A 21,873-nucleotide genomic window follows, 5' to 3' on the forward strand; every position below is an offset into this window, starting at 1 on the left:
GAGAGGGTGGAGAGGAGGATCTGATGGTTCACAGTATCGAAGGCAGCCGATAGGTCTAGAAGGATGAGAGCAGAGGAGAGAGAGTTAGCTTTAGCGGTGCGGAGCGCCTCCGTGATACAGAGAAGAGCAGTCTCAGTTGAATGACTAGTCTTGAAACCTGACTGATTTGGATCAAGAAGGTCATTCTGAGAGAGATAGCGGGAGAGCTGACCAAGGACGGCACGTTCAAGAGTTTTGGAGAGAAAAGAAAGGGATACTGGTCTGTAGTTGTTGATATCGGAGGGATCGAGTGTAGATTTTTTCAGAAGGGGTGCAACTCTCGCTCTCTTGAAGACGGAAGGGACGTAGCCAGCGGTCAGGGATAAGTTGATGAGCGAGGTGAGGTAAGGGAGAAGGTCTCCGGAAATGGTCTGGAGAAGAGAGGAGGGGATAGGGTCGAGCGGGCAGGTTGTTGGGCGGCCGGCCGTCACAAGACGCGAGATTTCATCTGGAGAGAGAGGGGAGAAAGAGGTCAGAGCACAGGGTAGGGCAGTGTGAGCAGAACCAGCGGTGTCGTTTGACTTAGCAAACGAGGATCGGATGTTGTCGACCTTCTTTTCAAAATGGTTGACGAAGTCATCTGCAGAGAGGGAGGAGGGGGGGAGGAGGATTCAGGAGGGAGGAGAAGGTGGCAAAGAGCTTCCTAGGGTTAGAGGCAGATGCTTGGAATTTAGAGTGGTAGAAAGTGGCTTTAGCAGCAGAGACAGAGGAGGAAAATGTAGAGAGGAGGGAGTGAAAGGATGCCAGGTCCGCAGGGAGGAGTGTTTCTCCATTTCCGCTCGGCTGCCCGGAGCCCTGTTCTGTGAGCTCGCAATGAGTCGTCGAGCCACGGAGCGGGAGGGGAGGACCAAGCCGGCCTGGAAGATAGGGGACAGAGAGTCAAAGGATGCAGAAAGGGAGGAGAGGAGGGTTGAGGAGGCAGAATCAGGAGATAGGTTGGAGAAGGTTTGAGCAGAGGGAAGAGATGATAGGATGGAAGAGGAGAGAGTAGTGGGGGAGAGAGAGCGAAGGTTGGGACGGCGCAATACCATCCGAGTAGGGGCAGTGTGGGAAGTGTTGGATGAGAGCGAGAGGGAAAAGGATACAAGGTAGTGGTCGGAGACTTGGAGGGGAGTTGCAATGAGGTTAGTGGAAGAACAGCATCTAGTAAAGATGAGGTCGAGCGTATTGCCTGCCTTGTGAGTAGGGGGGGAAGGTGAGAGGGTGAGGTCAAAAGAGGAGAGGAGTGGAAAGAAGGAGGCAGAGAGGAATGAGTCAAAGGTATACGTGGGGAGGTTAAAGTCGCCCAGAACTGTGAGAGGGGAGCCGTCCTCAGGAAAGGAGCTTATCAAGGCATCAAGCTCATTGATGAACTCTCCGAGGGGACCTGGAGGGCGATAAATGACAAGGATGTTAAGCTTGAAAGGGCTGGTAACTGTGACAGCATGAAATTCAAAGGAGGCGATAGACAGATGGGTAAGGGGAGAAAGAGAGAATGACCACTTGGGAGAGATAAGGATCCCGATGCCACCACCCCGCTGACCAGAAGCTCTCTGGGTGTGCGAGAACACGTGGGCGGACGAAGAGAGAGCAGTAGGAGTAGCAGTGTTATCTGTGGTGATCCATGTTTCTGTCAGTGCCAAGAAGTCGAGGGACTGGAGGGAGGCATAGGCTGAGATGAACTCTGCCTTGTTGGCTGCAGATCGGCAGTTCCAGAGGCTACCGGAGACCTGGAACTCCACGTGGGTCGTGCGCGCTGGGACCACCAGATTAGGGTGGCAGCGGCCACGCGGTGTGGAGCGGTTGTATGGTCTGTGCAGAGAGGAGAGAACAGGGATAGACAGACACATAGTTGACAGGCTACAGAAGAGGCTACGCTAATGCAAGGAGATTGGAATGACAAGTGGACTACACGTCTCGAATGTTCAGAAAGTTAAGCTTACGCAGCAAGAATCTTATTGACTAAAATGATTCAAATGATACAGTACTGCTGAAGTAGGCTAGCTGGCAGTGGCTGCGTTGTTGACACTACACTAATCAAGTCGTTCCGTTGAGTGTAATAGTTACTACAGTGCTGCTATTCGGGGGCTAGCTGGCTAGCTAGCAGTGTTGATTACGTTACGTTGCGTTAAAAGAACGACAATAGCTGGCTAGCTAACCTAGAAAATCGCTCTAGACTACACAATTATCTTGACACACAGACGGCTATGTAGCTAGCTATGTAGCTAGCTACGATCAAACAAATCAAACCGTTGTGCTGTAATGAAATGAAATGAAAAATGTGATACTACCTGTGGAGCGAAGCGGAATGCGACCGGGTTATTGAGTGCGGAAGTTCTATTCCGTAGACGTTGGCTAGCTGTTGGCTAGCTAGCAGTGTCTCCTACGTTAAGGACGACAAATAGCTGGCTAGCTAACCTCGGTAAATTAAGATAATCACTCTAAGACTACACGCTCTAAACTACACAATTATTCTGGATACGAAGACAGCAAAGACAACTATGTAGCTAGCTAACACTACACTAATCAAGTCGCTCAGTTGAGTCTAATAGTTTCTACAGTGCTGCTATTCGGTAGACGTTTGCTAGCTGGCTAGCTGCTGGGCAGATAGCAGTGTAGACTACGTTAGGACGACGAAATACAAAGTTGCAATAGAAGTGCTGACTGTTTCACTTTGTTGTCCTCTTTCTTTTCCTTTTTCTTCTGTCCTTCTTTTGTCCTTATTTTGTCTTCCTTTCTTCTGTTAACTAGATATTTTTTGTTGTTATTCTTTGTAAGCTAGCTAGCTTCTTCCAGGAGAGTCCCTAGCAACTGCTTAGCAACAAGTAAACAATTCTGCTAGCAATTCAGCTAGCTAAGATAACTGTACAATTTTATGAAAAATAGTTAATTTTTCAAAAGCCTGTCTTTTTTGGTTTGTTCCTTGTTTTGTCTTCTATTGAGTCTTGCAGTTCTCTCTTGATTTTTTCGATGTACTTCACTCTAAAAAAACATTTAAATCTCAATATATACAGGAGCTCATTTTTCAGCAGCTGCTCAATTTAGAACTCCGCTTCCCCTTTTTCCCCACCAGCAACAAACAAACACCATAACCAAAAACAATACTCACAGGTGATGCAAAGTGCTATGAGGTGCTTTAAACAAAAGAGAGGTTAAGACACAAAGCGAGAGTGAAACACAGCGACCTACAGACATGGCATTTACAGAGAGATTGAGCTAGAGATTGAGCTGAGCTGAGCTGAGCTCTAGAACAAACGATGGGGTTTTTAAACCATGGGGAAGGAACTGTGATAGGTCAGGAAATAGGAGGCGGTGTGTCTTCTGATTGATGATTGATTGTTGACTGATTGGGGAGTGATGATTTTCACCTGTGAGGGGAGAAGGAGAGAAAAGAAACACACACACAGGATACACACACACAGGATAACTGTATCCGTAACAACCATTATTGTGAGCTATATACAGGGTCAGTACTATCATTGTAAGCTATATACAGGGTCAGTACCATCATTGTAAGCTATATACAGGGTCAGTACTATCATTGTAAGCTATATACAGGGTCAGTACTATCATTGTAAGCTATATACAGGGTCAGTACTATCATTGTAAGCTATATACAGAGTCAGTACCATCATTGTTGATAGTAAGTCTATCATACAGTTCAGTGTGTAGATGTGTATTCTGACCTCATCACAGGTCTCTCCCTCGACAGGTGTCGTTGGACGGTCAGTCTGTGTCCCAGGAAGCAGCCTCTGAGGAACTCCACCCACCCATCCCAGGTGTTGGAAGCATTGGAGTCAACATGGGCCAGCATCCCTGTGGAACGCTTTCAAACACCTTGTAGAGTCATTTACATTTACATTTAAGTCGTTTAGCAGACGCTCTTATCCAGAGCGACTTACAAATTGGTGCATTCACCTTATGACATCCAGTAGAACAGTCACTTTACAATAGTTTACAATAGTGCATATAAATCTTAAAGGGGGGGTGAGAAGGATTACTTATCCTATCCTAGGTATTCCTTAAAGAGGTGGGGTTTCAGGTGTCTCCGGAAGGTGGTGATTGACTCCGCTGTCCTGGCGTCGTGAGGGAGTTTGTTCCACCATTGGGGGGCCAGAGCAGCGAACAGTTTTGACTGGGCTGAGCGGGAACTGTACTTCCTCAGTGGTAGGGAGGCGAGCAGGCCAGAGGTGGATGAACGCAGTGCCCTTGTTTGGGTGTAGGGCCTGATCAGAGCCTGGAGGTCCATGCAACCAACGAATTGAGGCTGTTCTGATGGCAGAAGGCGGGGTGCAACTCAATATTAGGAAGGGGTTTCTAATGTTTGGTACACTCAGTATATATAAATTAGGAGTCATATAATTACAGGGGTAAGATGAAGTGGCTCCTTTGCACTGATCATTGGTCTGGTTTGTGTTTTTACTGCTAATGGTAAAGGTTAGGATTTGGTGAGAGTAAACTGATCCTAGATCTGTGCCCAAGGGCAATTTCTATCCAGAGACAAATCAAAGGTCCATGCTATTTAAATGTATAATCTACCACCATCTCGTGGCTCAAATTTGTAACAACATTCTCTAATTCATGTGCTGTACTGAGTTTTGTTCTATCACATTGAACACTAATCTGGGTGCAGATTAAATTGAACACTAATCTGGGTGAAAATTAAATTGAAGACTAATCTGGGTGCAGATTAAATTGAACACTAATCTGGGTGCAGATTAAATTGAAGACTAATCTGGGTAAAGATTAAATTGTTAACAGAAATATTATGAATATGTATTTCAATGAACCCAAAGGGCCTCTTCTCCTACTATACGGCCTGCTGTGCTCTACTGTACTCTACTGTAGTCTGCTGTACTCTACTGTACTCTGTCTGCTGTACTCTGTCTGCTGTACTCTACTGTAGTCTGCTGTACTCTGTTGTGCTCTACTGTACTATACACCACTGCGTATACAGATTCTTCAGATACTGTTAGCGAACACCAGACTGAGATGGAGGCGATTACATGGGGAAAAGGTTTATGACTGTAAGGGTGTTTGGTACAAAGGCAACACTACATTGGGCCACATTTCAGCTCTATCCCAGGTCAACCATACAATACTATAGATTTCCACTCTAGTCAACCAGCAAGAAGGAGAGACAGACAGAAGGTCTGGCTTTGACGATGTCAATGATGGGATGTGTAAGTAAGGAGTAAGGAACACAAATAAACATGATTCTGATGGTTAAATTTGTACTTAGATACATAATCACTCTCCTCTGTTAGCAAATCTTCCACAGAACTGTGTGTCTCAACCACACTGCACACTGCCCTAACCCATCTGGACAAGAGGAATACCTATGTGAGAATGCTGTTCATCGACTTCAGCTCGGCATTTAACACCATAGTGCCCTCCAAGCTCGTCATCAAGCTCGAGAGCCTGGGTCTTGACCCCGCCCTGTGCAACTGGGTACTGGACTTCCTGACGGGCCACCACCAAGGGGGTAAGGGTAGGCAACAACATCTCCACCCCGCTGATCCTCAACACTGGGGCCCCACAACGGTGCGTTCTGAGCCCTCTCCTGTACTCCCTGTTCACCCACGACTGCGTGGCCATGCACGCCTCCAACTCAATCATCAAGTTTGCGGACTACACAACAGTGGTAGGCTTGATTACCAACAACGACGAGACGGCCTACAGGGAGGAGGTGAGGGCCCTCTGAGTGTGGTGTCAGGAAAATAACCTCAACGTCAACAAAACTAAGGAGATGATTGTGGACTTCAGGAAACAGCAGAGGGAACACCCCCCTATCCACAACGATGGAACAGTAGTGGAGAGGGTAGCAAGTTTTAAGTTCCTCGGCATACACATCACAGACAAACTGAATTGGTCCACCCACACAGACAGAATTGTGAAGAAGGCGCAGCAGCGCCTCATCAACCTCAGGAGGCTGAAGAAATTCGGCTTGTCACCAAAAGCACTCACAAACTTCTACAGATGCACAATCGAGAGCATCCTGGCGGGCTGTATCACCGCCTGGTACGGCAACTGCTCCGCCCTCAACCGTAAGGCTCTCCAGAGGGTAGTGAGGTCTGCATAACGCATCACCGGGGGCAAATTACCTCCCCTCCAGGACACCTACACCACCCGATGTTACAGGAAGGCCATAAAGATCATCAAGGACAACAACCACCCGAGCCACTGCCTGTTCACCCCGCTATCATCCAGAAGGCGAGGTTAGTACAGGTGCATCAAAACTGGGACCGAGAGACAGAAGCTGTTTTTCAATCTCAAGGCCATCAGACTGTTAAACAGCCACCACTAACATTGAGTGGCTGCTGCCAACACACTGACTCAACTCCAGCCACTTTAATAATGGGAATTGATGGGAAATTATGTCAAATATATCACTAGCCACTTTAAACAATGCTACCTAATATAATGTTTACATACCCTACATTATTAATCTCATATGTATACGTATATACTGTACTCTATATCATCTACTGCATCTTTATGTAATACATGTATCACTAGCCACTTTAACTATGCCACTTTGTTTACATACTCATCTCATATGTATATACTGTACTCGATACCATCTACTGTATCTTGCCTATGCCGCTCTGTACCATCACTCATTCATATATCTTTATGGACATATTCTTTATCCCCCTACACTTGTGTGTATAAGACAGTAGTTTTGGAATTGTTAGTTAGACTACTTGTTGGTTATTACTGCATTGTCGGAACTAGAAGCACAAGCATTTCGCTACACTCGCACTAACATCTGCTAACCATGTGTATGTGACAAATAAAATTGGATTTGATTTGAGTTCTGTTGCTGTCTGGCTCTGGACATGTACCCAGGGACCTCTGTACAACAACACTTCACACTCACAAAGCAGTGTTCTTACTAACTAATCACTCTACCATAACATTTACATTTACATTTAAGTCATTTAGCAGACGCTCTTATCCAGAGCGACTTACAATCTCGGTATAAAGCAGTGTCCTTACTAACCAATCACTCTACCATAACCGTGGTCTTGGTTGAGCAAGGGCAATATTACTTTAAGTCGGTGACCTCAACATACTATATACCACCACACTATACAGTGGGGCAAAAAAGTATTTAGTCAGCCACCAATTGTGCAAGTTCTCCCACTTAAAAAGATGAGAGAGGCCTGTAAATTTTCATTTTCAACTATGACAGACAAAATGAGAAAAAAAAATCCAGAAAATTCACATTGTAGGATTTTTAATGAATTTATTTGCAAATTATGGTGGAAAACAAGCAACATTTCTGGCTCTCACTTCTTCTCTCCTCCACTCATTACCTGTATTAATGGCACCTGTTTGAATGAACTAAATCACCTAATCATACTATATTTTATTTGACCTTTATTTTAGGTCAAATCCTTATTTTCAATGACTGCCTGTTCAGGGGCAAAGCGACAGATTTGTACCTTGTCAGCTCAGGGGTTTGAACTTGCAACCTTCTGGTTACTAGTCCACCGCTCTAACCACTAGGGGTGATTCCAACGTCTGTCAGGACCCAGCTGTCCCGAAGGATGGCACCAGCATAGCTCAGCTCCAGGAAGTGCCTCACCTGCTTGTCGTCTGACAGTTGCACGTGGAAGTAATCCTGCCAGAGGAAGAAGATTGGAAACACAAGGAGCCGTAATTGAGTGTCCCATACAATCAGAGTGAGAGGGCTCAACACTGATGGAGCCGTAATGGAGGGTGTTCCACCCAGACAGATGTCAATGTTTACCATACAATAATTGTGAAAGTGTCCAATTGTGTACAATTAAGAAATAAGGCCCAAGGAGGTGTGGTATATGGCCAATATACCACGGCCAAGGGCTGTTCTTAGGCACAACGCAACGCGGAGGTATATTGGCCATATACCACAAACCCCCAAGGTGACTTCTTTTTTCCCCAATTTAGTGGTATCCAATTGGTAGTTACAGTCTTGTCCCATTGCCACAACTCCCATATGGACTTGGGTGCACATTTTTACTTTAAGTCTCAAGCAGGGTGACCTCAACATACTATATATCACCATACTATATACCACTAAACTATACAGTGGGGCAAAAAAGTTTTTAAAATTTGAAGCAGAGCTTAATTTGTAAATTGGGAGCTGCCAGAACAAAGAGTGGGTGCTAGAGGGGGGGTTCTGTTGGTACCAGAACTCATGAGAAAAAATATCACCTATTATAATAGAGCATTGAACGCATATCATCACATTTGGGCAGAGCCACTTATAGAAGGTGCATACATGGGGAACATTTTTAGTAGCCTAGGGTCCGGGAAAGTGTTGGCCTTTTTAAAACCGCATTTCGTGCAATTCTACATCCTTTTCCATGACTGGAGACTTTGGCATTATCTGTTTTTTAATCCGCACAAATGATCGAAATGGCGGGCTACTTTGACGCTGACAAATTTAGTATCTGAGATCAATAAAAACGACCTTGTCTTGAATCCATCAATAGACTATAGGCGTAGGTGTGTGGAGAAACATATAGTAGGCTACAATATGAGGAGGAAATTAGTCCTAAAAATGCTTTCCAGTTTCACTGACTCACCCAATGATGCGCAGCTCACTCGCTGGAGATTGTCGATGCGCTCGTGTCAAAAGCCTATCTCTCTCTCTCTCTCTCTGTTTTGTAAAACAATATTTGGGAGTTGATCAAATATTTTGGTAGTCTACAGCATAGTCTTATCTTTTCAGCCAAGAGTCATTGCTTTTCAATCTGTGTTTTCCCTCTATTGGATTTAAAATATTGCAAAAGGCCTGTTTTGTCTGCCTGCTGTATTTTCATTGACAGATTTGCCTCGCGTTCCCGACTGTAGGCTATTCTTTGTTATTGGGCTACAATCCGCAGTTAGGCTATTTTTTAAAAAAAGCTATTGGTCCTCTGTAGCTAAATTATAGGGCTTCTCATGACTGATTAGGCTATTCTGAATGATTTAATTTATTTCTGAACAGACAGCAATAATTCCGTAACTTTAGAAAATTCCTCCAGAACCCTTCATGCAGCTATGATTCTATAAGGAAACAAATGATGAAGTGCAACTCTGGAGAGATGAGGGGGCAGGATAATTGACGAAGAGGCAACTCGAATGAACTTTGATCGCTTTTATTATAATTGTTACATAGCAAAAGGTGAAAATAATTTTTCATGGCACGAGAGGTACCGGATTCGGCCAAATAGGTTCCGGAACAAAGCAGTCCAGAACGGAAAGGTGCCGGATCCTGTTCTGGCATGATCCGGCTCAAATTAAGCACTGATTTGAAGTACCTAGGCCTCTACCTGCTGAGTATAAAGATTATTAAACTAGATTCAGTGGGCTTGTCATTCACAGTACTGATGAAAAATCAAGTATATTTGATCTAAATGTGGATATACGAGGACATCTAGTGGTCACCGGATTATAAAATCAAATCCATGCAAGCTATCTTTGTACTAGCATGCGATGCCATATATTTGACGCAGGTATTTATTATTGAACAAGGATAGTCATTGACCCGGACAAAATATAATTGTATGAGCTATGCCTCCTTGTACCGGCGTTGTTGCACCCCTCTACTATCTGGCTTGGTGGGGCGATCTCGTTCTGTATTCCTGCTTCACTTATATTCAATGTGTCGTCATGCATTTGTGCATGCACGCTGTTAACGGTCATATCCGTCTTTCTAGCTAACTTAGCCAGCTCATCAACCAGTATTTTATTCGCCTTTTCTGCACGATAGCATTTATTAAAGCATTGCAACTCATGGGGACCTCACTGTTTACCACGGGTCGTCGAGCTGGCCCTTATTTGGCAGCAGGGTTGCATCGGCTTCCACTGGATTTGACAGCTTGTTAGGCTGGCTAGCTAGGTAGCTAATTCGCTAATGCGAACTATTTATCATGTAGCAGCCTATGCTGACTAGCGTCGCTAGCAACCGTCTAATGCCGATACACATACATTACATTGCGAATATAATAATTTTTGACATTTAACTACCGGTATGTATCTAATCCGGTTTCGGCATGAGAAAAGTATTAATCCCAAATTCCAGCACTAACGGATACCGGGAAACAGAAAGAGAACCGGTCACTAATGCGGAGCCACGCCCTAAAATAACATGTGACCACAAGGCGTTTGTGACACATTCTTTGCGTTCCAATTTTGTCTTAATTGTCTGTAGGTTCTAAATTGCTTATGAGCTTGGCTGCCCTTCAGAAAGTAGCTGATTCTAGAACTTTACAGCTGTATTTTCCTGCATTTACTAATAATACTAGCAACAAAACAGATTTCATTCCTTAAAATGATATTGCCAGATGGAAGAAAATAATAAGGTAGGCCTAAACTGTAATAAGATATACCTTAAAGACTGCTTGTGTTTAATAAGATGGGGTATAGGCCTACACTGTCTTCATCCTCTAAACTCTGGATGTTTACTAACTTTGGGAAGTTGGAAACACAAGCATCTTCATATAAAATAGGTTGAATTTGTACCTTTGAAACCATGTCAGATTTTCAACATTATATACACTTTCAGAAAAAAACAATCGAACCCCAACCAGGGTTTTAACGACACCCAGACCTGCTTATCTTTAATGTCACTGACTACTACCAATATGCTATTGTGAGAATTATTATTGAGAGATCTCTTAATAACAAAATATATTCCATGTTAATATCAAAGTCATTCCAAGGGGTAGGTTTGACAAAGCAAATGAGAGTTAACAGCTATTGTTTCAATTCAACCCAGAGTTCAACTAATAGACAAGCAATACAGTATGAAGAAGACATTAAAGGGCTTCACCATTCACCGGCGGAAGTCAGACGTGCAGAGAAGAATGTCTAGCCATACACCCACAGAGGACTCTGGACATCTTGTCACTAAGGAGTACCTTGGTTTGGCAAGCCAGAACGTGACGCAAGCTAGTAAGAGTGTGCCTCACTTGCACAGTTTGAACCAGGAAGTGACTCTACACATGGGTGTCAGCGAGAGTTCAAAACTTCTCTGGACTGAAACAGACGAGGGTCTAATGAACAATAGTACCAAACAGGTCATTTCAACAATCTTGACCTCATGCGAGGATCAGACATCAAATGCACCTTGCTTCTCCACAGTAGGAAAGAAAATATCTGATATGTCCCTTGAGGTCAACATATTGGTAGGTGGTGTTCTGTCTCAGCTGAAGGACATCTCCTTGTCAAGGTCCCCAACACCATGTGAAGACATGTTTGAACGTCTCCAAGGTTCTCCTGAGCGAACCTCTCCAGTAAGTCTAGATTGCAGCACGGCTGCCTCCAAAGGCATTGCATCTTCCCACAGTCTTTCAACAAAGAGCCTCCAAAAACTTTCTAGTCATGGGTTCCAAACCAAAGCTGAGAAAGGAGTGAGTGAGGTCATCTCTAGATCATTTAACATTGTGGAGGAAGGTACAACAGATAAGTACCTCCAGTCTGTATCTACATCCACCACATCTACTGATATTATACAAACCATGGTGAAAGACCAGCAGGAGCTCCCCCAGACCACCCAATCATCTGACATGGTATCTGAAACGTCCCTGCTCACCACTGAACAGGTTTCTGAGAAAAGAATCTGGTCTGTTGCTCGTAACATCTACTACAGTCTGCAAAGTAAGATTACGGAGTTTCTCAGAAAAGATCTTCAAATGTCAGACACAACACTTGGTTCAATCCAAATCTTTACGTATCAAAACAGTCCTGCTTCACAAAGAGCAAGTCTCGGCCATCTTGAGGTCAACCAGAGCAGTGTTACACCTGGTGGAAACTATGCCTGTGTAGACATTCCGCACAAATTACTACCTAAAACCACTAAGCTCTCAGGATCCATGCTGGAGGATATTGGCACGAACCGTTGTAGGAGTGCTGACAGCCAAAATACAAGAAATACCTCTTCTTCACGCTCCTCCATCTCTCTAACACCTACTTCAAAATCAAAGCAGTCAGAATGGGACTTCACCTTGCCCGGTACTCCCATCCCCACTGAATTATCTGCTCAGAGTGACTTTCCCATTGTAAGAAACATGATCATTCAGGACTTGTTTCACACAGAGAACTTACTTCCCCCATCCTTTGTGGACAAAGTCAGGCAAGCTGCTGGGGTGGTAGTGGACGAAATGGTGGAAAGTGTTGAGAACACACAGGAAGATGGACAGGGTGCTTCTCATCTTGACGACCTCCGATCTGCTGTTAGGAAATTGAGAAAAATCATTTCCACTGGGACCATCCACATTTTCAGTCATGAATTTGTGGATAAAGTGATAGCCCTTCAGGACAGCCACAGCACTCCACAGGTCTTAACATTGGCAGCAGCCAGAAGTGCTTCAGACTCCATTCTTTCAAGGCTGAAATGGGGAAAGGAACAATGTGCCATATCCAGGAAGCTCTCCTCTCAGCTTCTCCAGATATTTGCTGAAGAGACAGTGAAGGGCTTCCTAAAACAGTGGTTAGATGATTATGAAAATATAAACATTGATGTTTCAGTCCAGAATGAACCAAGCACCTCTACTTGCATGGTCTTTCCTATCCAGCTCAATCAGAGCAAGCCAGAGGATAATGACACAATGAATCAGCTTACGAAGGTCATGGTCAACAAAATGATGGATGCCTTATCAGTTGGCTCAAGTCATCAAATGATCACCAAAGCCAATGCCAAATGTTCTTTTGAGTCCGGTACCAGCATGGCCACCAGTGACATTGTAGAAGGGATGTTGGATTTGGTAAGGGATAGCACCAGCAGTACTGGAGAGCAGATCCCCATCTTCAAGTCCAAGAAAAGCAAGAAAACCATGTTCAGCAAGATATGCTTTAACATAAAGGTATAGTACAAGTACAGATTTTTTATGAATAACACTGCTTTTGAATGTATGAGATATTATTTTTTATACAATTCAGTATTTTAGCATTGTATTGCCTTTTTCCAGTTGATATACTGTACTTGTAAGATATATAACAGTTTGTTTTAATGTGCCTTTTCCCACCAAACAGGGTTCCAAGAAAGTTAGAAAGGACCACTGTCCTCAAAAGTCTATGGACTACCAGCCTCAGAACACTTCCCCTACTGTGTACTTTACAGGTAAGCCCTGCTGCTGCTCATTCAAGACTAAGATATTATTACTTTAGCGTTCAACTAATTCATTTGGAAAGACATTGCACTCTGCTCTGAATTGTTACCCATGACATACTGGATGGTCTTTCTTTGCAGAGTCGAGGACAAATTCTCATGGCTCCTTTGCTCCAGACATCGCATATTCCTTCCCACCTGAAGAGAAGAGTCACAAACCCTCCCTTTTCACCAGAATGTATAGAGCCATCACTAGAAGCTTCTCTAACCCAAGATAATTTTCCTCATTAAATTAGATTGCATTCATTTGTTGTTATGTGTTGACTGTTTTGCTAGCTCAGACTGTAATATGTTCTGCGATTCATCCACATGCATTGAGGAGTATACCACCTCAGTCACAGGCTACATGCCCACGGTGACCGTATGTACATATCCCCGACAGAAGCCATGGATTACAGGCAACATCCACACCGCGCTAAAGGCTAGAGCTGCTTCTTTCAAGGAGCGGGACACTAATCCAGACACTTATATGAAATCCTGCTATGCCCTCATACTAACCATCAAACAGGCAAAGTGTCACGCCCTGACCGTAGAGATCCTTTTAATTCTCTATTTGGTTAGGTCAGGGTGTGACTAGGGTGGGCAATCTAGGTTATTTCTTTGTTTGGCCCGGTATGGTTCCCAATCAGAGGCAGCTGTCTATCGTTGTCTCTGATTGGGGATCATACTTTGGTATGATGCAGAACCTTATGTCTTTATATATATATATATTTTTGGTTTCTTTTTTTTTGTTCATCTAATAAAGTAAGATGTACACTTACCAAGCTGCACCTTGGTCTCCTCATTCTGACGACGAGCATAACACAAAGCATAAATACAGGACTAAGATTGAATCCTACTACACCAGTTCTGATGCTCGTTGGATGTGGCAAGGCTTGCAAACTATTACGGACAACAAAGGGAAACCCAGCCGCAAGCTGCCCAGTGACACAAGTCTGCCAGATGGGCTAAGTGCCTTTTATGCTCGCTTCAAGGCAAGCAACACTGAGGCATGCATGAGAGCATCAGCTGTTCGGTACGACTGTGATAACGCTCTCTGTAGCCAATGAGAGCAAACCTTTAGAAAGGTCAACATTCACAAGGGGTCAGATGGATTACCAGGACGTGTGCTCCGAGCATGCGCGGACCAACTGGCAAGTGTCTTCACTGACATTTTCAACCTCTGTAATACCTACATGTTTCAAACAGACCACCATAGTCCCTGTGCCCAAGAAAGTGAAGGTAACCTGCCTAAATGACTATTACCCCATAGCCTTTGAAAGGCTGGTCAAGGCTCACATCAACGCCATCATCCCAGAAACTCTATATATCCACTTGAATTTGCATACCGCCCCAACAGCTTCACAGATGATGCAATATCAATCGTGATCTATACTGCCCTTTCCCAACTGGTCAAAAGGAACACCTATGTGAGAATGCTGTTCATTGACTACAGCTCAGCATTCAACACCATAGTGCCCACAAAGCTCATCACTAAACTAAGGACCCTGGAACTGAACACCTCCCTCTGCAACTGGATCCTGGACTTCCTGAAGGGCCACCCCAGGTGGTAAGGGTAGGTAACACCACATCTGCCACACTGATCCTCAACATGGGGGCCCCTCAGGGGTGTGTGCATAGTCCCCTCCTGCATGGCCAGCACGACTCCAACACCATCATTAGGTTTGCTGACGACACAACAGGGGTGGACCTGATCACCGACAATGATGAGACAGCCTATAGGGAGGTCAGAGACCTGATAGTGTGGTGCCAGAACAACAACCTCTCCCTCAACATGAGCAAAACAAAGGAGATGATTGTGGGCTACAGGAAAAGGAGGGCAGAACACTCCCCCATTCACATCAACAGGGCTGTAGTGGAGTGGATTGAGAATTAAGTTCCTTGGTGTCCACATCACCAACAAACTATCATGGTCCAAACGCACAAAGACACTCATGAAGAGGGCACGACAATGCCTTTTAAACCCTCGGGAGACTGAAAAGATTTGGCATGGGTCCCCAGATCCTCAAAAGTTATGCAGCTGCACCATTGAGAGCATGGTTGCATCAACTGCTCGGCATCCAACCTTAAGGCACTACAGAGGGTGGTGCATACAGCCGAATACATCACTGGGGACAAGCTTCCTGCCATCCAGGACCTATATACTAGGTGGTGTCAGAAGGCCCCAAAAACTTGTCTAAGACTCCAGTCCCACAAGTCATAGACTTGTTACTGTAACAGTATAGCTTCCATCCCTCTCTTCGCCTGTGTTTATTTAGTTTATGCTTCACAATGCTAACAGTAATGTAGGTAACAGCCACCTTGAAATGAGGTAATTTGCTCAGCCAGCCCTTATACATTTGTATGCCTATATATAGTATTAAGGCACAGATCAATAGCGAAGATACTCAGCTTTCCAGACACCCTGCTTTTGCAGAAAGGGAATACCGTTCTCATACCATACTAAATTGAATTTAAAAAATATCTAATAGGGTCCCCAAATATGGGGAGTTTACATTTAAGAGGTTAAGGGGTTGTAAGTAAGCATTTCAGAGTAAGATTGTACCTGTTGTATTCGGCGCATGTGACAAATCAATTATGCATTTGTTCGGCTGAAAAATTCATGCTTGCAAGCGTCAAAAAAGTTGCAAGTGTCATAAAACATTTCAACATCACTTAACAAAAAATGCATTTTATTTTCAAAAGACTGCAATCAAATATCAACAAAAGTGAAAATAAATACAGATTTCATTTTCAGTGAATAATTGTCTTGTCCAGTGAGCAACTCAATGACAGCGATTCAATGACATCATTAGATCACCTCCATGAAGCATCTTCAATGTTCACCTGACAACCCATTGGATAAGACACAAACACTAACCAAGCGTTTCTTTCCTGTCAAGAAGGTTGAGATCAGAAGCTTCTTCAATACCCCAGAAATGGAAAGGCTTTGAGACAAAGACAATCAACTGACAAGATAATGCACATACACTAACCCGGATGTTCTACTTGCCCCACTGAGTTACAGCAAAGTTATCATTTATGCATGGGTCCACGATACACTCATAGCTCTCACAGCTATCTGACAGTTCTCAGAATACTAAGGAAGAAGTGTGTGATATTGGATTTGGTATCCTTCCCACTCCCAAGTGATTGGGGGGGTTGGAGCCTCAATTAGACCCATGTCAAACACTTACAATCACGTACAGTACAACCACATTCAGTACAACCACATAGTCAACTGAATGATTCTAGAATAATAATAATTCCATTCACATTTGGCTACTACAAATAGCCAGTGAAATATGACACGTTTTTTGTTACTTGAGAATAGGAATGACTGAGAATCCACTGCCTGCCGTTGTAAACTTTCTGCACACAAATCAAACACAGTACTGACTATATCTATAAGCCTCATCCAAAGGAACGCAATTCTAAGTCGTCCGCATTGTATCAGGCATCATCCATTCCAAAGTCTCATCTTGTTCACTGTAAAGAATTAAAATAACTCAAATAAAGAGTTCCTTTTTGGACAATTCCAGGTTGTCCCTCCTTGTTTCAGTATGTTTAATCTGTCTTAATGACCAGGATCCTGGTGTCTACCCAATGTGCTGAGCACTCCTCCTGGACAGAGTCCACGCTACATTCAGCTGCTGCAACAATGGTCTCTGTGTGAAGGCACTGTTAGAGTCAATCAACCAGTACAAGGTTAGGAGACCAAATCTGTGTCGTAGCATTGTGAAATACTGTATATGTAATGGCCTCAATACATTAATGAAGTGCCCTTACATCCTATCCTCTCCCCATACTGAAACAACTTGTGAACCAATAAGACTGACACTATATACCTTCTAAGCATGATAGTTGGCTCATGATTTGTTTCAGGACTTGTCAGGGTAAACCAATAACAGCTTCTAACCCCAAGTCATAAGACTGCTGAACAATTAATCAAATGGCCACCGGACAAGTTCAACTGTTTTATTATTTGTTACTTTAGTTTATTGGGTAAATATTCTCTTAACTCTTCTTGAACTGCACTGTTTGTTAAGGGCTTGTAAAGTAAACATTTCACGGAAAGATCTACACTTGTTGTATTCAGCGTATGTGACAAATAAAGTTTGAGTTGATTTGATTTGACAATGTACCTTCTAAGCATGATGGTTGGCTCATGATTTGTTTGTACTGAAATCTATTCAGGGAGGATAAGGGTATATCATAGGCAGTGATGTAGTGGTAAAACCATTGACTGGAAAATGCTGATTGCCGTTCAGGATTAAAGAAGTAACGCTCCCTATACTCTCAATGCATCTTCCACAAAAGGTGGGTAAATGCTTGAACCAAATAAAATAAAAAGTGTGAAAACAGCTTGTACATGTGTTCCCCCCCACTGATTATAGGAGGCTTCTTCTGACAGTATTCACACATTCCATAAGAAACCTCCAGAGAAATATTCATAGTCACCGTAGCTGTCATTTAAACTTTGACTAACCTGGCCAAGGCCAAACAGTATATGGCGTTTTCTCTGGGTGTGCGGTCGCAGTGGAGAGGAAAGGCCTCCAGTGAGGTGGTGAGTATCTGGGCGGAGTTTGGCGAGGCAAACACAGGTCTGAGATTGGTGTCTCTGGAAATGGGCAGGAGCGGAACTCTGCTCCTCCATTGGTTGCTGTTCTGATCCCCAATCTCATCCTCCTCACATCCCTTCCTTCCACATCCCCTCTTCTTCTCTCTTTCATCCCTCGTGGCCACAGGGTGTAGCTTCAGTAGTTGAAGAGGTTTATCCTGGGATGCCAGGGCGCGGAGCGGGCAGGATACATGAGATGGCCGTACTGAAGGGCGATCCTCAGGGGGTCACGACCCTGGGGATCCCGACAGGCAAGGGTCAGAACGCTGCTGGCGAAAAAGAGTTTGAGGATGGTGAGCTGGCCGCGCTCGATGGAGGCGACAGCGGGACACTTGGCGACGTCGGGGTGGGCCGTCTGGTGGCACCACTCACGGTAAGGGTGAACCCCCACCGGCTCAATGACACGCACCCCCCTCTCCAGCAGCCAGCCGGCCAGGTCCAGGTGGCCCAGAGAAGCAGCGATGTAGAGTGCCATCCGGAGCTGGAACCTGGAATAATACAGAATCAATGTATTTATAACACGTTGCAAGTTTTTTTTGTCAAGTTCACAAGATCCAGTGGGTTATAAAACAGTACAGTAAAAAGCTTATTTGCAAACTCTTTCCCACAATGCAGTATTAAATATCAGGGTAAGAGAAAAAACATATGAAGGAAAAAACAAGAGAATATAAGCTACATACAGGGTCAGTACCATCATTATAAGCTACATACAGGGTCAGTACCATCATTGTAAGCTATATACAGGGTCAGTACCATCATTGTAAGCTACATACAGGGTCAGTACCATCATTGTAAGCTACATACAGGGTCAGTACCATCATTATAAGCTACATACAGGGTCAGTACTATCATTGTAAGCTACATACAGGGTCAGTACCATCATTATAAGCTACATACAGGGTCAGTACTATCATTGTAAGCTACATACAGGGTCAGTACCATCATTATAAGCTACATACAGGGACAGTACCATCATTGTAAGCTACATACAGGGTCAGTACCATCATTGTAAGCTATATACAGGGTCAGTACCATCATTGTAAGCTACATACAGGGTCAGTACCATCATTATAAGTTACATACAGGGTCAGTACTATCATTGTAAGCTACATACAGGGTCAGTACCATCATTATAAGCTACATACAGGGACAGTACCATCATTGTAAGCTACATACAGGGTCAGTACCATCATTGTAAGCTACATACAGGGTCAGTACCATCATTATAAGCTACATACAGGGTCAGTACCATCATTGTAAGCTACATACAGGGTCAGTACCATCATTGTAAGCTACATACAGGGTCAGTACCATCATTGTAAGCTACATACAGGGTCAGTACCATCATCATAAGCTACATACAGGGTCAGTACCATCATTGTAAGCTACATACAGGGTCAGTACTATCATTGTAAGCTATATACAGGGTCAGTACCATCATTGTAAGCTACATACAGGGTCAGTACCATCATTGTAAGCTACATACAGGGTCAGTACCATCATTGTAAGCTACATACAGGGTCAGTACCATCATTATAAGCTACATACAGGGTCAGTACCATCATTATAAGCTACATACAGGGTCAGTACTATCATTGTAAGCTACATACAGGGTCAGTACCATCATTATAAGCTACATACAGGGACAGTACTATCATTGTAAGCTATATACAGGGTCAGTACCATCATTGTAAGCTACATACAGGGTCAGTACCATCATTGTAAGCTACATACAGGGTCAGTACCATCATTGTAAGCTACATACAGGGTCAGTACCATCATTATAAGCTACATACAGGGTCAGTACCATCATTGTAAGCTATATACAGGGCCAGTACCATCATTGTCAGTTATATACAGGGTCAGTACCATCATTATAAGCTATATAGAGGGTCAGTACTATCATTGTAAGCTATATACAGGGTCAGTACTATCATTGTAAGCTATATACAGGGTCAGTACTATCATTGTGAGCTATATAAAGATTCAGTACCATCACTGTTGATAGTAAGTCTATCATACAGTTCAGTGTGTAGATGTGTATTCTGACCTCATCACAGGTCTCTCTCTAGACAGGTGTCGTTGGACGGTCAGTCTGTGTCCCAGGAAGCAGCCTCTGAGGAACTCCGCCCACCCATCCCAGGTGTCCAACCGTAGAGTAGCCCCTGAGAGACAGAAACACACATGCAGGTTGTCCTCCTGGTTGCCATGAACCAATAATGTGTTCCATACAGTCCATTTGTCTCTGTGTTACATCCATAAGGTGTTGAGCCAGAGGACCATTGATCTACTGCACAGGGAAGGCCATACCCAGGTCAATGGCGTAGTCGTGCAGCCGGTTGCAGTCATAGAGTTGCAGGCCGGTGGGAGAGCTCAGTCTGAAGGAGCTGACGGGAAGCCCACACTGCTGGGACACCAGGGTCATGAGCCTGGCCACAGACGTACTCAGGAGAAACACATTGCCCATGACTGAGAGGGTCTCCCCCGTCACGGCACTGAACATACGCACCACCGGCTCCCGCTGAAGTATAAGACCATGGACATAAATTAAATAAAGTAAATTCACTTGTTTTACATAAATACCTATGTTGTGTTTATACACCGAGTAAACAAAACATTATGAACACCTGTTCTTTCCATGACAAAGACTGACCAGGTGAATCCAGGTGAAAGCTATGATCCCTTAATGATGTCACTTGTTAAATCCACTTCAGTGTAGATGAAGGGGAGCGGACAGGTTAAAGAAGGATTTTTAAGGATTTTTAAGCCTTGAGACAATTGAGGCATAGATTGTGTATGTGTGCCATTCAGAGGGTGAATGGGCAAGACAAAATATTTAAGTGCCTTTGAACAGGGTAGTAGGTGCCAGGTGCACCGGTTTGTGTCAAGAACTACAATGCTGCTTTCACACTCGACAGTTTCCTGTGTGTATCATGAATGGTCCATCACCCAAAGAACATCCAGCCAACTTGGCACAACTGTTGGAAGCATTGGAGTCAACATGGGCCAGCATCCCTGGGGAACGCTTGCAAACACCTTGTAGAGTCCATGTCCCAACGAATTGAGGCTGTTCTGATGGAAAAGGCGGGGTGCAACTCAATATTAGGAAGGTGTTTCTAATGTTTGGTACACTCAGTATATATAAGTTATAGTCATACATCTATATACTATAGATTTCCACTCTAGTCAACCAGCAAGAAGGAGAGACAGACTGAAGGTCTGGCTTTGACGATGTCAATGATGGGATGTGTAAGTAAGGAGTAAGGAACACAAAATAAACATTATTCTGATGGTTAAATTTGTACTTAGATACATAACCACTCTCCTCTGTTAGCAAAACTTCCACAGAACTTTGTGGAACAGAGTGAGTTCTGTACCTGTCTGGCTCTGGACATGAACCCAGGGACCTCTGTACAACAACACTTCACACTCACGAAGCAGTGTTCTTACTAACCAATCACTCTACCATAACCATGGTCTAGGTATAAAGCAGTGTCCTTACTAACCAATCACTCTACCATAACCATGGTCTAGGTATAAAGCAGTGTCCTTACTAACCAATCACTCTACCATAACCATGGTCTAGGTATAAAGCAGTGTCCTTACTAACCAATCACTCTACCATAACCATGGTCTGGTATAAAGCAGTGTCCTTACTAACCAATCACTCTACCATAACCATGGTCTAGGTATAAAGCAGTGTCCTTACTAACCAATCACTCTACCATAACCATGGTCTCGGTATAAAGCAGTGTCCTTACTAACCAATCACTCTACCATAACCATGGTCTCGGTATAAAGCAGTGTCTGGCTTACTAACCAATCACTCTACCATAACCATATTCTGATGGTATAAATTGTCCTTACTAACCAATCACTCTACCATAACCATGAACTCGGTATAAAGCAGTGTCCTTACTAACCAATCACTCTACCATAACCATGGTCTAGGTATAAAGCAGTGTCCTTACTAACCAATCACTCTACCATAACCATGGTCTAGGTATAAAGCAGTGTCCTTACTAACCAATCACTCTACCATAACCATGGTCTCGGTATAAAGCAGTGTCCTTACTAACCAATCACTCTACCATAACCATGGTCTAGGTAT

The 21,873-nt window shown here is 43.8% G+C and overlaps 1 protein-coding gene across 1 annotated transcript in view; it reads right to left on the minus strand.

Annotated features, from left to right (window-relative positions):
• LOC124024817 (protein ANKUB1-like) overlaps nucleotides 1–21,548 on the minus strand; it is a 28,942-nt gene extending 7,394 nt beyond the window's left edge. Inside the window, 3 exon segments of the mRNA XM_046338580.1 lie at nucleotides 19,813–19,927; nucleotides 20,073–20,283; nucleotides 21,540–21,548. Coding sequence (XP_046194536.1) covers nucleotides 19,813–19,927; nucleotides 20,073–20,283; nucleotides 21,540–21,548 — 335 coding nt within the window.
• Nucleotides 21,549–21,873: the final 325 nt, after the last annotated feature.

The sequence above is a fragment of the Oncorhynchus gorbuscha genome, unplaced genomic scaffold, assembly GCF_021184085.1.
Source record: "Oncorhynchus gorbuscha isolate QuinsamMale2020 ecotype Even-year unplaced genomic scaffold, OgorEven_v1.0 Un_scaffold_2013, whole genome shotgun sequence".
Lineage (NCBI taxonomy): Eukaryota > Metazoa > Chordata > Actinopteri > Salmoniformes > Salmonidae > Oncorhynchus > Oncorhynchus gorbuscha.